Source organism: Salmo salar, chromosome ssa16 (assembly GCF_905237065.1).
Source record: "Salmo salar chromosome ssa16, Ssal_v3.1, whole genome shotgun sequence".
Lineage (NCBI taxonomy): Eukaryota > Metazoa > Chordata > Actinopteri > Salmoniformes > Salmonidae > Salmo > Salmo salar.
Window position 1 is genome coordinate 47,832,030 of NC_059457.1, and position 16,599 is coordinate 47,848,628.

At 46.0% G+C, this 16,599-nt stretch overlaps 1 protein-coding gene across 1 annotated transcript in view; it reads left to right on the forward strand.

Moving 5' to 3' along the window:
* Positions 1-16,599, forward strand: part of LOC106574011 (zinc finger protein GLIS1) — a 151,004-nt gene that overhangs the window by 56,359 nt on the left and 78,046 nt on the right. Inside the window, 4 exon segments of the mRNA XM_014149511.2 lie at positions 3,465-3,693; positions 6,134-7,160; positions 7,163-7,237; positions 7,239-7,562. Coding sequence (XP_014004986.2) covers positions 3,465-3,693; positions 6,134-7,160; positions 7,163-7,237; positions 7,239-7,562 — 1,655 coding nt within the window.

The window sequence follows — 16,599 nt, forward strand, 5'->3', positions numbered from 1 at the left end:
ACAATACAAAATAGGTATAGCTATACTGTATTTTGTTTCTATGTATGTGTTGGGCTTTAGCTTAGATTATTATTTACAGAGTCAAGTGTATTTGTCCAGGCCTTAATTGTTCCTTGACTAGCACCATTTATTCGCTCTGTCGATAATTATAATGATATAACTTCTAACATGTTTTTTTTGCGACAGTGCTGCCTGCCAACAGTAATCGTCTCTGATTGATTGAGAGATTCAAGGAGCATCGTGAAGTAACATAATAGATGTAAAGCATTATATTTACATTCATGCACTTCGAAAATAAATTGTTTATCTTGTCCCAGAAGCATTTAACTGCACAGCACTCCCACATCACATGAAGGAATGTGCCTACCTCATTCAGCAAACACAGTGAACATTTGGGAGTTGGGGGCCAATTTCATAATCAAAAGTTTCCTTTGTGTCTTTTCTCTTTCTGTGCAAATCCACCTCAACGTGGGCTACATACTGACTGTCTCCACTGAGGATGAATGTAAGTCATTCAAACGTGTTAACCCTCGCAAGAGCATGGGCAGACCAGCTGGTTGTTATGTTCTCAGACGTTTTCAGTCTCTCTCTAGCTCAGCCCGCTATACCCACCTGCTTCAAGATGTCCACTATCATCCCAGTGCCCAAGAAAGGGAAAATGAACTGAACTGAATGACTGCCGACCAGTAGAACTCTCTTCCGTCATCATGAAGTGCTTCGAGAGGTTAGTCAAAGACCACATCACCTTCTCCCTCCCCAACACACTCAAACCTCTCCAGTTCACCTACTGCCGACAGATCCACAGACGACGCAATTGCCATTGCACTGCACACGGCCTTACCCACCTGGACAAAAGGAATGCATATGTGAGGATGCTGTTCATCGACTACAGCTCAGCCTTCAATACCATAGTGCCCTATAAGCTCATTACAAAGTTCACAGCCCTGGGTCTGAACTCCTCCCTATGCAACTGGGTTATGGACTTCCTGACAGGCGGACCCCCAGGTGGTGAAGTTAGGCAACATTACCTCCTTGACACTGATTCTCAACACGGTGGCCTCAGTCCCCTCCTGTACTCCCTGTATACCCACGACTGTGTGGCCTCACACAGTTCCAACTCCATCATCAAGTTCGCTGACAACACGACAGTAGTAGACCTGATCACCAACAACGACGAGACGGCCTACAGGGAAGATGTAGACACTCTGACAATGTGGTGCCAGGTAAACAACCTCTCCCTTAATGTCAGCAAAACAAAGGAGCTGATTGTGGACTTCAGGATGAACCAGGCTGGACACGCCCCATCCTCATCAATGGGACCGCCATGGAGATGGTCAATAACTTCAGATTCCTTGGTGTCCACACCTCAGGGTAGCTGAAATGGTCAAACCACATGGACACCATGGTGAAGAAGGCACGGCAGCGTCTCTTCAACCTCAGGAGGCTGAAGAAATTTGGCCTGTCCCCGAGGGCCCTCACAGTGTTTTACAGGAGCACCATCGTGAGCATACTGTTGGGATGCATCACAGCCTGGAATGCACCATTGGGAGCTCACTTCTTTTTCCTCTCTCTCTCTCTCTCTCTCTCTCTCTCATAAACACATCTTGTTTTTATCTCTCTCCTTGTTCGTTGCTGTAACGACTGCCGTAGAGAGGGGTCCAAAGCGCAGCGTGTTTACATTTACGTCATTTAGCAGACGCTCTTATCCAGAGCGACTTACAAATTGGTGAGTGCTCATTATGATATTTATTAACTCAAAAATACTAAAGACAAAATAACAAACGGAAAACGATCAGATCACAGTTCTGTCAGGTACAGAGACTAAACAGAAAATAACTGCCCACAAACACAGGTGGAAAAAAACCCTACTTAAATATGATCTCCAATTAGAAGCAACGAGGACCAGCTGCCTCCAATTGGAGATCAACCCCAAAAACAACAACAGAGAAATAGAAAAACTAGAACTTAAACATAGAAATAGAAAACATAGAAAATCACCCAAAACACCCCCTGTCACACCCTGACCTACTCTACTATAGAAAATGACATCTTACAAGAGTCAGGATGTGACAGTCGCTTTACTCTGTCTTTATTCTTACGTCTTTCTGTTTTCTCTTCCTCTGTCTCTATCCTCCCCTCCTTCCTCTTGCCCTTCACCTCCATCCCTTCTTCTTTTTATTCTCTTATATCAGGAAGTGTTTGGCTGCCTTTATCAATAATATGTCATGGGGATAACATTGTCAATAACATCATTATGAGCAAATTGAATTTGAGAAATTGAGTTAGGGAGGTTGGAGCAGGGACATGTGGCCGCCTACACACCAATGAGTATCGGGGCTATCGTCTTTCCTTCTGCAAATATTTCCCCATACACAACCCCCCTTCGCTCACAAATGTGTCGCATTTCAGATTTCTATTCATATTTTCATATGTTTTATGGAATGACTTTGTTAGACCAACTCAAAGCAAAAAATATATATATATTCCTGCTAAATATAGCTTGTTTATGCTAGTGGTGCAGCAAAATATCTCTCGGAATATGAATACAAAATCCTTGTGTAGTATGTGTAAATCAAACGTATTCCCCCTCATCAAATAAAAATGATGTACATGTGTGCCCAGCTGTAGGCTAACTAAGTGCTTCTTCAATAGCAAATAGTCAAGCACAAGCATTTGGAACACAAATAATTTGCTAATTGTTAGATTGTGTTTAGCTTTCCCATACAGTACTAACACATTCCATTACCATAGTCTTTTATCCAAAGCGAATTTGTCATGCATACATTTTACATATGGGTGGCTCCAGCGGGAATTGAACCCAAAATCCCAAACTGAGCCATTCAGGATGTATGACATCCACACTATGAAGTGTTATTGTGTTATACAGTTCAACATGGATTTACACAAGTCAATCTTTTGGCATCATTACTGCTGTCATCATCTTTGAAAGTTCACCAAAGAGCACACAATCCCTACACATATCAACGGATCCACAAACTCACAGCCAGCCATTTTACCTCCAGAGAGTCATTGTAATCTAATGCAATTTCAACATGTCACTGATGGAAGCGTCTCAGAGGAAATCTGTTGCACTTTATGGCAGTTATTAATCTGTCTGCGCTGTCGTTAGATTAGCGAAACAGGCTAAGTGAGACAACTTCCAGAAATGTCCCCTTTGGAGATGAAGAAATACTGGTTTATTTTAGTGACTCTGAGGGTTACAGTGTTGCGATTGTCATCATCATTGTGTATTTATTGGTGTATGTATTTTCTTGTGCAAACACATTTCTCCTCTTGGGATTAACACCGCCAGGATCGTGGGTTTGATTCCCGCTGGGGCCACCCATAAGAAAATGTATGCATGCATGACTCTTAGTCGCTTTGGACAAAAGCTTTGGCTAAATGGCATATATTATTAGTATGATATTAATAAATTGTTATCTTATCTCGGTTGTGTTTTCCAGTCAACGGCGGGTGCAGCGGTGCCTACTGCCCAGAGAAGGAGAGTGGGTCAGATCTGCGGGGCAGTGAGGGCACACTGATGCGCTGTGGACAGAGTGGGAAGAGTGTGGCCGTGCCACCGGGGTGCCAGCCAGGTCCAGGGGGTCACTACGACAGTGTCCACTGTGACCGGCCCACACCCACACACACCCTCCATCTGCAGGACCGCCAGCAGCAGCATGCCGACGCCAGGTGAGAACAACACTGAACCTCAGGTTCTGAGTCAGAGAATGGTTGGACTGAAACAGATTAAGCACGTCAATTGATCAGATTATTTATTTGACATGACATCTGAAATATTACCACTAATCCTATGAAAACACCTGCACTGCTATGTTTATTTCTACTCCTGCTAGAGGATATTATCATTCTGAATGATGAAGTTGATGATGATAGCCCTACACAGGTCATGACTACAATAATCGGCATAATTTATCCGTCAAATGAAATGATTAAAAATGATTGTGTTATTGTATGTGACATTCTGTCATAGAGGAGCGACAGGGATTGTCTCTTGATTCTACTTGACACTCTCAGCTCAGAAACAGATTGCCATCACTCTCTCTGACCTCTGTGTAGTCTCATTGCAGTTATGGGCTCATCCCCTTCAACTCTCTGTCCTCTATGACTACAGTCACATACACCGATTGTGTCCCAAATGGCATCCTATTGCCTATGCAGTGCACTACTTTTGACCAGGGCCCATTGAGATCTGGTCCAAAGTAGTGTGCACAATATAGGGAACTTTTGGGATGCGGACCATAAAGTGCTTCTGGACAGACATTCAATTCTCTCACATTGTCACGGAATGCCATCAGTACAGCCAAACAGGAAATAGCACTCATGAAAGAAAGGGGGGGACTCTCTCTCTCACTCTTTACTGACTCTGGCAAAATCAGACTCTATCCAGCCAGGCAGCTAGCGTCAGCATTTTCTCCCAGTGTGCGTCGAGAGAGAGAGAGAGAGAGAGAAAGAAGAAGAGATATAGAGAAAGAAGAAGAGAGAGAGAGAGAATGAAGAAGAGATATAGAGAAAGAAGAAGAGAGAGAGAGAAAGAAGAGATACAGAGAAAGAAGAAGAGAGAGAGAAAGAAAGAAGAAGAGATATAGAGAAAGAAGAAGAGAGAGAGACAGAGAGAGCGAGAGAGAGAGAGAGAGAGAACGAAAGAAGAAGAGAGAGAAAGAAGAAGAGATATAGAGAAAGAAGAAGAGAGAGAGAGAGAAAGAAGAAGAGAGAGAGAAAGAAGAGATATAGAGAAAGAAGAAGAGAGAGAGAGAAAGAAGAGATAGAGAGAGAAAGAAGAATAAGAGAGAGAGAGAGAGAAAGAAGAAGAGAGAGAGAGAAAGAAGAGAGAGAGAGAAAGAAGAGATATAGAGAGAGAAAGAAGAATAAGAGAGAGAGAGAGAGAGAGAGAGACGGAGGACAAAGACGATTCCTTCATGGAGACAGGATAGAGAAAGAGGGGCCTTCTCACATCACTCAAGAGCTTTGCACAAAATCCATAATGAATGAACTGACAGGAATGATTATGTAGGAGATCACAGCGACACATGGAGAAATACGACCTGGCTCACCATTCACCTGGGGCAAGATTCTCACCATAATACACAGTATTGTCAACGCTGACCCTTCACAGGCCGCCATTATGCCAACTAACCAGGTGACTCCTATTTATCCCAACATGTAGGGTTAGGTTTAACCCCTTTGTGTCATCAAAGCCTGTCAGACTTGTTACACAGAAGCCCCATCCATGGCCTATCCCTCTGTCCTCTCTATCTGCCGCTCTCCTATTCTTAGCCATAAATGCCCATTCATAACTACTCACAGGGCTCAAGGTCCCCTTTCCTTTATTCATGAAATCACTCCCAGATCATCTGTTTCTGGTGGATGCTGCCCTGCTTTGAAAGGGACACCAAAATTCACTAACTGTGTAGCATCGATCCACTGATTCCAATTTCTCTGTGAAAGTTCACTGTCTGTGAGATGTGGTTGTTAGGCTGCTAGTCTGAAAAGTTCACTGTCTGTGAGATGTGGTTGTTAGGCTGCTAGTCTGAAAAGTTCACTGTCTGTGAGATGTGGTTGTTAGGCTGCTAGTCTGAAAAGTTCACTGTCTGTGAGATGTGGTTGTTAGGCTGCTAGTTTGAAAAGTTCACTGTCTGTGAGATGTGGTTGTTAGGCTACTAGTCTGAAAAGTTCACTGTCTGTGAGATGTGGTTGTTAGGCTGCTAGTCTGAAAAGTTCACTGTCTGTGAGATGTGGTTGTTAGGCTCGCTGACTAAGACTTTCAGTCCTATCTGGGCTCTCTGGGGGGAGATGTTCTTTTTGTAAACAGAGAGAGAAAGGGAGAGAGAGAGAGAGAGAGAGAGAGAGAGAGAGAAAGATAGGTAACAGAGAGTGAGGTAGCAGAAAGAGAGGTAGCGATCCCGCTAGGCCAGGTCTAAATCTCACAGCCTTGTTGTTGTACGGGGTCTGAAAGCTGCAGCCTGTGGGAAGGATGACTTGGCAGGACCCAGACAGCCGTGGCCTTTATCTATCAACAGCGGGTGGCTAATAGTGCTCACATACTCTCCGGTGTTGTCCTAAAAGCCTTGCTCTGCTCAGATTCCCTGCCTTGTGTTTTTCCCCTCTACAGGTCCTCTACCTTCCAGAGATCCCTGGCCTCGCCCGGCCCTGGCTGCGGCACCTCCAACGTAGCCAGGGCATTTCCTCTCCCCTACCCCATCAAACAGGAGGCTTCCATGGGCTACAAGATCTCCCTGGGACTGGGGGTCCCCACCACCACCCAGGGTGGCTTCCAGAGTGGCACGGGAGGCATTGGGGTCCGGCGGGAGGAGATGGAGGGTCCTCTCAGTGGTGGAAGCAGCGGCGGTAACTTAGGCAGTGCTCTGTCGGTGGATGTGGCGTACCCGTTTAATAATGAAGATGACTCCTCCCCGCTGTCTTTGTCCCAGGGTGGCTCCCGTCATTCACCGCGGCTGCTCACCAATAGCAGCCTGAAGAGACGCTGCCTGTCGCTGGCCTCCCAGTCCGCCACTGCCAGCAGCAACGCTAATGCCTTAGCGAACGCCGTCGTCACTGCCACTGAGGGGATCGATATCACCGCCATCATCTGCTCCTCCCAGATGTCCGTGGTGGCCTGTGTCAACGGGCTCCGGACGAACCCCTCACCCCAGCCCAGCGGCGGCTTCTCCTTCCGGGCTGCCCCCCGCAAGCCCCTGCCCCCCCAGCAGTGCAGCAGCCCCCAGCAGACCGCCTTGCGAGAGAGCTGTCAGCTACCCTCACCTGCCGCCTGCCTGCTGTCCCTCTCCTCATCGTCCTCCTCCTCCTCTGTGTCATCTCTGGAGCCGGAGCAGCAGACCCAGGGCCTGTGTGAGGGGCCTGGCTCCATGCAGCCGGGGCCTGGGGGTGGAGGTGGAGCAGGAGGAGGCTCCGAGGGGCTTGGGCTGCTGATGAGCGGGACCCTGATGACAGGAGGGCTGCTTGGGGACGTGTCTCTGCTGGAGGGGGGCTGTCAGAGGGCCGGCTGTGGAGCTCTGAAACAGGAGCCCCTGGACGACTTCTCCCCCAGCGAGGAGGAGCTCTTTCAGCACCACTACCACCATCACCACCACCTGACTGGCCGTGCTGCGGCCAGCCACCTCCGCCCTCACCCCCACCACCCAGCCCCCCCCCACTGCCCTCCATGCCCCCGCCCTACCACCTGCACCAGTACGGGAGCCCCAGCCCGGGGGGGCCTGCTGCACCTCCAGAACCAGAACCAGACTGTATCAGCATCTTCCTCCATCCTTCCAGGACCCAAGACCTCGGGCTCTGCTGAGGGTGAGGACGGTGGGCCACTCAGCGACAAGCAGGTGTGCCGCTGGATTGACTGCAGCGCGACGTACGAGCAGCAGGAGGAGCTGGTGAGGCACATCGAGAAGGTGCACATTGACCAGCGCAAAGGGGAGGACTTCACCTGCTTCTGGGCCAGCTGCATCCGCCGCTACAAGCCCTTCAACGCCCGCTACAAACTCCTCATCCACATGAGAGTCCACTCGGGAGAGAAGCCTAACAAGTGTATGGTGAGTCCCTCTCCCCACCATAGGTATATAATCACTAGAATCACCATTCAAGTCAAAGTTCTATGATGTCTGGGCCAGCGGCCATATTGAGTGTACCCATTCCATTCTAGTAATTCCCCACCAGCTGAGCCCAGAACCAAGCTGGTGTCAGTGGTGAATGTTGTTCACAGCCCACTCTTCTGAATAGAGCCAATCAAAGCCATTTTTATGGTCCATTATAGGTTCCATTTCAGTGACCACAGTATATTTACTGTATGAAATTGAACCCAGCTGGTGCAACCAGGACCCAGTTTGACAGTATCCATCCATAGGCCATTTCTAGTTTCCACAGAGCAGGCCAAGAGAGATTTTTTTTAAACATACATTTAGGAGCTGCTGTGTACATGGGTAAAACATGAAGGTGGAGTCTTTTCTGGATGGCATTGATGTCACAATAGTCCCCAACTTAGATCTTATTTGGTACTTCATAGAAATTGGTTTGTGGCCAACCTAAAATGTCACATTTGTTGGATTAGAACACAGTTGCTGGGCCAGTACAGTTAGGGTTAGTGATAGATGTTAGATGGGTTGCTTTAAAGACAATTTTAATACCTTTAGAGACTATTGTTTGTACATTCAGGATGCATTGTTTCCAAGAGCAAGACTGTTTCTTTTTCATTCCAGATTATTTTCATTATAAAATAAGAAATGTTTTTTTTTTTTTATTGAAAATGGATACATTTGTAGTAACAGTATTTTTTTTAGCAGAATGTTTCAAAAACAGGTTTTCCATTGAAAAAAAGCGTTGTTATAATGGGAGCCGTATAGCTCGTCGCTGTATAAATAGCTGTGTGGTTGTATTCTTTACAGGTAAAACTCTCCATCTCCACAAGTCAACACACTAATCAATGTCAAACTGTCACTCCCTGGCATCTCTTAGCAAATGGAAAAAGCCCTCCAACCTTAAGAACATTTTAGTCCAAATACACAATTAGTCCACAATCTGTGTAGGGGGCGAAGTCATGTTTATTTTCACTAGCTCAATGTTTTTTAAGAAGGGATTCAGATCATGAAAAAACAACACATCTGGTTAACATAACCAAACAATGCATACACTTAATCCCTTTAAATGGGAGGTTGGCATTTTTAGATGTCCCACAAGTATTAAGTGAATGGATGTTTTATCCAGACCAAACACAGAGAAATATGTAGTAGTCTAGTGGAAGAAGAGGCTATGGAGCAGAGGAATGTCTGCAAAAATCTCTCATCTTGCTCAATTCAGAGTTTCACAACCCTTGTCAGAAATGTTCTTCCTCATTTTAAGTAAACCATCCAAAACATAATTATTTTTGTGCAATATGCTCATAGCCTAATACCACAAAAATACCTGTTGTATCTTTATTTTTATGAAATTCAGGCGATATTTGTTTTTCAATTATTTGGTTTAATTTACTGGCTGTGAAAGTGTGAAAAATGGTGAGTGATAAAATTAAGTGTTAAATTAAATTCAGTTTAGTGTAAATCAGTTAGTCAATTAACACTTACCACTGCATTACATTGTTAGCTACATTTAATGGGAATGTTTACATGAATTCATAAAGTAGTGAATTTATAGTGAGCCTTCTAAGTTCCTCAGACACATCATGCATTAATTAGTAAGTGTGTAGGTGTTGTAGCTGAAAATATGTTCCAGATGTGAATCTTCTCTCAGCTCTGTACTGTATGTAGCATCACAGTGATTTTTCAAGTGAATTCTGGGAATTCTAGGAAGTTATGGGAATAATTCACTGTTTTGGTCCTGCACTTTTTTCTTTTTTTTGGCGTATACATTTTATTTGGACTGCTCTTGCTGCTGTACACTGGGTGTGTCTCAAACTCTGGCACTTATGTCAGTTTGGTGACACGTAGAACAGGAAGGGAAACAGGCGGACTGTATGTTTATGTGTGTCTGTATGTGTGTTTGTACTGTATTCATGTGTACAGTGCCTTCAGGAAGTATTCACAGCCCTTTACTTTTCCCACATTTTGTTGTGTTACAGCCAGAATTTAAAATGGCTTTAATTTAGATTTTGTGTCATTGGCCTACACACAATACCCCATAATGTCAAAGTGGAATTATGTTTTTAGAATTTTATACAAATTAATAGAAACTGAAAAGCCCTTTGTTATGGCAAGCCTAAAATAATAATCCAGGTATGCTAAACTCTTAGAGATTTACCCAGGAAGACTCACAGCTGTAATAGCTGCCAAGGGTGATTCTAACATGCATTGACTCAGGGGTGTGAATACTTATGTAAATTAGATATTTCTGTGTTTCATTTTCAATAAATTTGCAAACATTTCTTCAAATATGTTTTCACTTTGTTCATTCTGGAGTATTGTGTGTAGATAGTTGAGAAAATAAATACATTTTATCCATTTTGTATTCAGGCTGTAATACAACAACATGTGGAATAAGTCAAGGGGTAAGAATACTTTCTGAAGGTACTGTATTAATGTATGTGTGTGTATGTGTAGGTGTGTGTGTCTAGGGAGATGCTTACCAGATGCTAACAATTCGGCTCAGTGTAGTGGAGCCGCTGGACTGTCTCAGGATGGGAGGCTGTGTATGTGTGTGTGTGTGTGTGTGTGTGTGTGTGTGTGTGTGTGTGTGTGTGTGTGTGTGTGTGTGTGTGTGTGTGTGTGTGTGTGTGTGTGTGTGTGTGTGTGTGTGTGTGTGTGTGTGTGTGTGTGTGTGTGTGTGTGTGTGTGTCTGTGTGTGTGTGTGTGTGTGTCTGTGTGCGTGCGTGCGTGCGTGGGTGTGTGTGTGCGCCCACGCTACACAACCCAGCCTCCCAATCACTCAGACCTCAGAAAGGCCTCAAACACACACACGCAGGCACACACACAAACACACACACACAGCCTAGTCATACGTACGTGAATTCCTGTTAACCCCTACAATAGGCAGTATTGATTCCATCCATGTTGGATTGTAACACTCAGTTCTCAAACTAAACATAAACAGAAATGTGAAATGTATTCAGGTTTGCATAAACACTTCTAATGAGCAATGTATTTAGATTTAGAGGTCTACAGAAAGTCTTAGAGAAAGTGGAAGAAAGTGTCTCTGTCTCTGAGGCGATAAGTTTGTGTTTGCAAATGGGTGTGGTTATACATGTGCAAGACTATGGAAATAATTCGCTGCCATAATATGTCACAAATGTGGGCTATACATATGTAGTGTGTGTGCTTTTACATGTACAACATGTGTGTGTGTATATGTCGTAGTGTCTCAACCCAATCCCTCTAAAGTCCTTATTTAGTTGTTATGCGTCTGTGCCCACTGTAGTCAGGAACGTTTGAATGATGCCTGTTGTGTTTGATACACTCAGGCAGTAGACAAAGGCATTTAGGAATTCCAGCTATTCACACAGAGGAAACAGATGAGACCTTTCCATTTAGGACCAAACTCTCCAGAAAACCCAGCTAATCCCCGTATTGTTTTTCCAGCGGCAGATTCCAGTGGGTGCTCACAACTTGGAGCTGTGCTCAAATCCAAGCATAACACTCCCCTCTGCCTCCAGCCTCCTTCAGCTTCCTCCAGCGTCCTCCAGCCTCCTTCAGCTTCCTCCAGCGTCCTCCAGCCTCCTCCAGCCTCCTCTAGCTTCCTCCATCGCCTCCAGCCTCCTCCAGTCTCCTCCAGCCTCCTCCACCGCCGCCAGTCTCCTCCAGTCTCCTCCAGCCTCCTCCAGTCTCCTCCAGTCTCCTCCAGCCTCTTCCACCGCCTCCAGCCTCCTCCAGTCTCATCCAGCCTCCTCCACCGCCTCCAGCCTCCTCCAGGCTCCTTCATCTTCTTCCATGTCCTCCAGCGCCTCCAGATTCTTCCAGCCTCCTCCTGCCTCCTCCAGCCTCTTTCAGGTCCTCCAGCGCCTCCAGATTATTCCAGCCTCCTCCTGTCTCCTCCAGTTTCCTCCAGCCTCCTCCACCGCCTCCTGCATCCTCCAGCGTCCTCCAGCGCCTCCAGCGTCCTCCAGCGCCTCCGGTCTCCTCCAGCCTCCTCCAGCCTCTTCCAGAATCCTCCAGCTTCCTCCAGGCTTCACTAGCCTCCTCCAGCCTCTTCCAGGTCCTCCAGACTCATCCAGCTTCCTCCAGCGTCCTCCTGTACTTCCAGTTGTACTGCGTTTGTTTCATGCGGTGTCTTGGCTGGAAAAAGTAATTATCACAACACAAAGTTGTACTCCGACCTCTCGCTTGTCACTGTCCGTACCTGGCTATGTTTAACGCTGGCCCACATAAAATTGCAGCTCCATCTGTAACCATCGAGTTCAGAGCACTTGTAAAGCTCTCTAAACTTTTAGAGGTAATTTTAAGTTTCCCCCCTCCAATTACTGCAGGCCCCAGGGCTGTGGTATGGTCGTCGGGCAGGCACGGGTGAAAAAGAAACTGCATAATCTCTCTGCAATATCCTGTTGTGTTTCATGCCTAATTCAGAGTGTTGTTTTAGTTTATGAAATTTTTTCTCTTGTCTGCATAAATATTAAAAATATATCCAGCGACCGGAGCCTTGACATAGTCACAGGCTTTGATATCTTAGTGGGTTATATCGAGACTGTCCTGTGGATTTGATGTCTCTGGGACAGATCGCTCCACTCCGTACCCTGAAGTTCAGATAAATATTAATCTAAACCGTAGAATCCCTATATAATATAGAAATTGAGAGACACTCTCTTCAAGTCTCTTCAGATTACCTGAATGGATACATTGTATGAAATTGTTTTGAAATCCTGTCCCTTGTAGGTATTGCCCAATAATGAACAATGGGAATGTTGAGAAGACCTGTTAAAGGATTTGCATGTGCGCCCTCACGTTTTTCAGTGACGTGAGAAGTTGAGTCATGTTAGCTTTTAGATAGTAGAATTCATTGGGGTGGTATACTCTTTAATTTTAAACCCTGTGTGTTTCTTTCATCATTGGTTTTCAGTCGTGTGGAGGCTTTTGAGTGCCTGTTAAGACCATAAAACATCTTAAGTATTTCCATTAAGGGTTTACCTTAAGGAATCATTTTCCCTTACTTAAGGGAATTGTTTAACGGTGTTGCATAGAGCCCTTCAAACATTTCCTTAGGTAAGGGCATAATTTAAGGATTAGTAGGATTAGTAGTTCATAGGAATGTATGGCAGAAAAAGTCTCTGGTTACTATGGAGATGACCATAGTGATGAAGTTGAAGTTGAAGTTGAGAAACAAATTGATTCATAAGATAATAAAACACGTTTCTTTTAGTTACTTTTTTATCAACTTGTTTATATTACTTTCTATTAGGTTAAGCGAACTTACAGAGTAGGTAACTAGCGAGCCAGCAGCTTTGTAGCCATGGATTATGCACCTTACATTGTTTAGCTAAGTAGCTAGCTAGCTGATGGATGTTTTCCAGGGCAGAGGACAGCAACATTCACCTCCACAAATGTTGTTTACATTGATATCCATACTGAGTGAAGTACTTAAGCGACCACATGGGCACCCTTAACTTTTTCCACTTCATTTAAGGAGGAAATTCAGCTTAAAAGGTTTTGTGCAACTGACTTAAAGTTAAGGAAACTTTAAGGTTAAAGATAATTGGGAAATGAACTTGATGTTTTATACAACCGGGCCAAGAGCTGTAATGCCAGCTGAACCTGAGGGGACATGTGCCCCTTAATTTGATATATTTCCAGGATAAAATAGAAGATATGGTTAATTTTACTCATAATATATTGAAAGATATTGGATATGGCCATCAGTGCCGCCTGAAAAGAAATGAGTGCAAGTGTAATGACCATTTTACCATGTACTTTCAAGTAAATACCTGGTATTTTCTTTAAACCGTAAAATAGTGTTACCCATTTTACTTTAAGAACACATTTGGTATTCTACCCTCTCTCCACAATGGAATAAAGTTTTGGTTTTATTCTTGAGAATGATTGAGAACACTGAGTTGCACTGAGCCACCCACGGCATAATGATAAAACACACCCCAGCCGCCACCTCACCTGCTAATGAAGCCACTCTCTAAACACACGCACCACCACAGGCTGAAGGAAAACTGACTGCAGCCAGCCAGCGTCCTGCTGGAAAAAAGCATAGATCATGGAATTTCTCTTTTTTTCATGGGTGTGAAACCAGCAAACATATATATATATATTTAGATTTATTTGACAGGTTTTTGGAAGAGTGGCCAAATCCCCCAGAAGCAGACGGTGAGACATACAGCGGCGTCCGTTGCCAAGATGGCGTTGTGTTTTCTCCGGGTAAATGGATCAGCTCCGATGCAGGAGATGAAACGACCAGTGCCATTAGCTAATTAAAACTGAGGTTCTGCACATGACCCGACTTTTCCCCTGAATGCTGTACTGAAACCGGAGCTGTCTGGACGCAGGGCGTGGGTGGCGACTGACGTTGATATTAATGTGTTTGTACCAGTACGAGCCGCTGACACTATGGCCTGTCTGCACTGCTCAGCCGGCACAATCTTTCAGAGGCCTGGACTCTGGCCCGGTAGCAGCTACCTGCAATGAAGACGTATGATTCAGTCCTTTAACCCAGGCAGCCAGGTCTGTAGGTCTGAGACCAACACGCCACACTAGAGGAGAAGGTGAGGGAAAGCTCTGTACAGTTCAACTTGTACACTCAGAGGCAATAGGGGAGAGAGAAAGATGAGGCTGATGATGCGATACATATATTAGTATGATGATGATGCTGCTGGCAGAAATGGTCTGAGTGATGTTTTGGCATGGACATAGATAGATCTTGCTTGTTTTCCTTGTCGACTTGGCCAGGCCAAGTTCTTTTCAGGCCATAAAAGGTTTCCAGTCAATCTCTTAACAGTAATGCAATCCAGTCATCTCTCTCTCTCTCTCTCTCTCTCTCTCTCTCTCTCTCTCTCTCTCTCTCTCTCTCTCTCTCTGTCTACAGTCATGTAGAATTTGGATATGCTGTAAATACTAATTGATGCCATTGGGAGGTTTACTAACTATCATTACCACCACATACAAGTGTTATGCAGCCACAATGGGAACAATATAAGGCCCTGACTCAGACTGGAACAGCTACCCTGTCTCAGACTGGAACAGCTACCCTGTCTCAGACTGGAACAGCTACCCTGTCTCAGACTGGAACAGCTACCCTGTCTCAGACTGGAACAGCTACCCTGTCTCAGACTGGAACAGCTACCCTGTCTCACACTGGAACAGCTACCCTGTCTCAGACTGGAACAGTTACCCTGTCTCAGACTGGAACAGCTACCCTGTCTCAGACTGGAACAGCTAACCTGCCTCAGACTGGAACAGCTTCCCTGTCTCAGACTGGAACAGCTACCCTGTCTCAGACTGGAACAGCTACCCTGTCTCAGACTGGAACATCTACCCTGACTCAGACTGGAACAGCTATCCTGTCTCAGACTGGAACAGCTACCCAGTCTCAGACTGGAACAGCTACCCTGTCTCAGACTGGAACAGCTACCCTGTCTCAGACTGGAACAGCTACCCTGTCTCAGACTGGAACAGCTACCCTGTCTCAGACTGGAACAGCTACCCTGTCTCAGACTGGAACAGCTACCCTGTCTCACACTGGAACAGCTACCCTGTCTCAGACTGGAACAGTTACCCTGTCTCAGACTGGAACAGCTACCCTGTCTCAGACTGGAACAGCTAACCTGCCTCAGACTGGAACAGCTTCCCTGTCTCAGACTGGAACAGCTACCCTGTCTCAGACTGGAACAGCTACCCTGTCTCAGACTGGAACATCTACCCTGACTCAGACTGGAACAGCTATCCTGTCTCAGACTGGAACAGCTACCCAGTCTCAGACTGGAACAGCTACCCTGTCTCAGACTGGAACAGCTACCCTGTCTCAGACTGGAACAGTTACCCTGTCTCAGACTGGAACAGCTACCCTGTCTCAGACTGGAACAGTTACCCTGTCTCAGACTGGAACAGCTACCCTGTCTCAGACTGGAACAGCTAACCTGCCTCAGACTGGAACAGCTACCCTGCCTCAGACTGGAACAGCTACCCTGCCTCAGACTGGAACAGCTACCCTGTCTCAGACTGGAACAGCTTCCCTGTCTCAGACTGGAACAGCTACCCTGTCTCAGACTGGAACAGCTAACCTGCCTCAGACTGGAACAGCTTCCCTGTCTCAGACTGGAAGAGCTACCCTGTCTCAGACTGGAACAGTTACCCTGTCTCAGACTGTAACAGCTACCCTGTCTCAGACTGTAACAGCGACCCTGTCTCAGACTGGAACAGCTACCCTGTCTCAGACTGGAACAGCTACCCTGTCTCAGACTGGAACAGCTACCCTGTCTCAGACTGGAACAGCTACCCTGTCTCAGACTGGAACAGCTAACCTGCCTCATACTGGAACAGCTACCCTGTCTCAGACTGGAACAGCTACCCTGTCTCAGACTGGAACAGCTACCCTGTCTCAGACTGGAACAGCTAACCTGCCTCATACTGGAACAGCTTCCCTGTCTCAGACTGGAACAGCTACCCTGTCTCAGACTGGAACAGCTACCCTGTCTCAGACTGGAACAGCTACCCTGTCTCAGACTGGAACAGCTACCCTGTCTCAGACTGGAACAGCTACCCTGTCTCACACTGGAACAGCTACCCTGTCTCAGACTGGAACAGTTACCCTGTCTCAGACTGGAACAGCTAACCTGTCTCAGACTGGAACAGCTAACCTGCCTCAGACTGGAACAGCTTCCCTGTCTCAGACTGGAACAGCTACCCTGTCTCAGACTGGAACAGCTACCCTGTCTCAGACTGGAACATCTACCCTGACTCAGACTGGAACAGCTATCCTGTCTCAGACTGGAACAGCTACCCAGTCTCAGACTGGAACAGCTACCCTGTCTCAGACTGGAACAGCTACCCTGTCTCAGACTGGAACAGCTACCCTGTCTCAGACTGGAACAGCTACCCTGTCTCAGACTGGAACAGCTACCCTGTCTCAGACTGGAACAGCTACCCTGTCTCACACTGGAACAGCTACCCTGTCTCAGACTGGAACAGCTACCCTGTCTCAGACTGGAACATC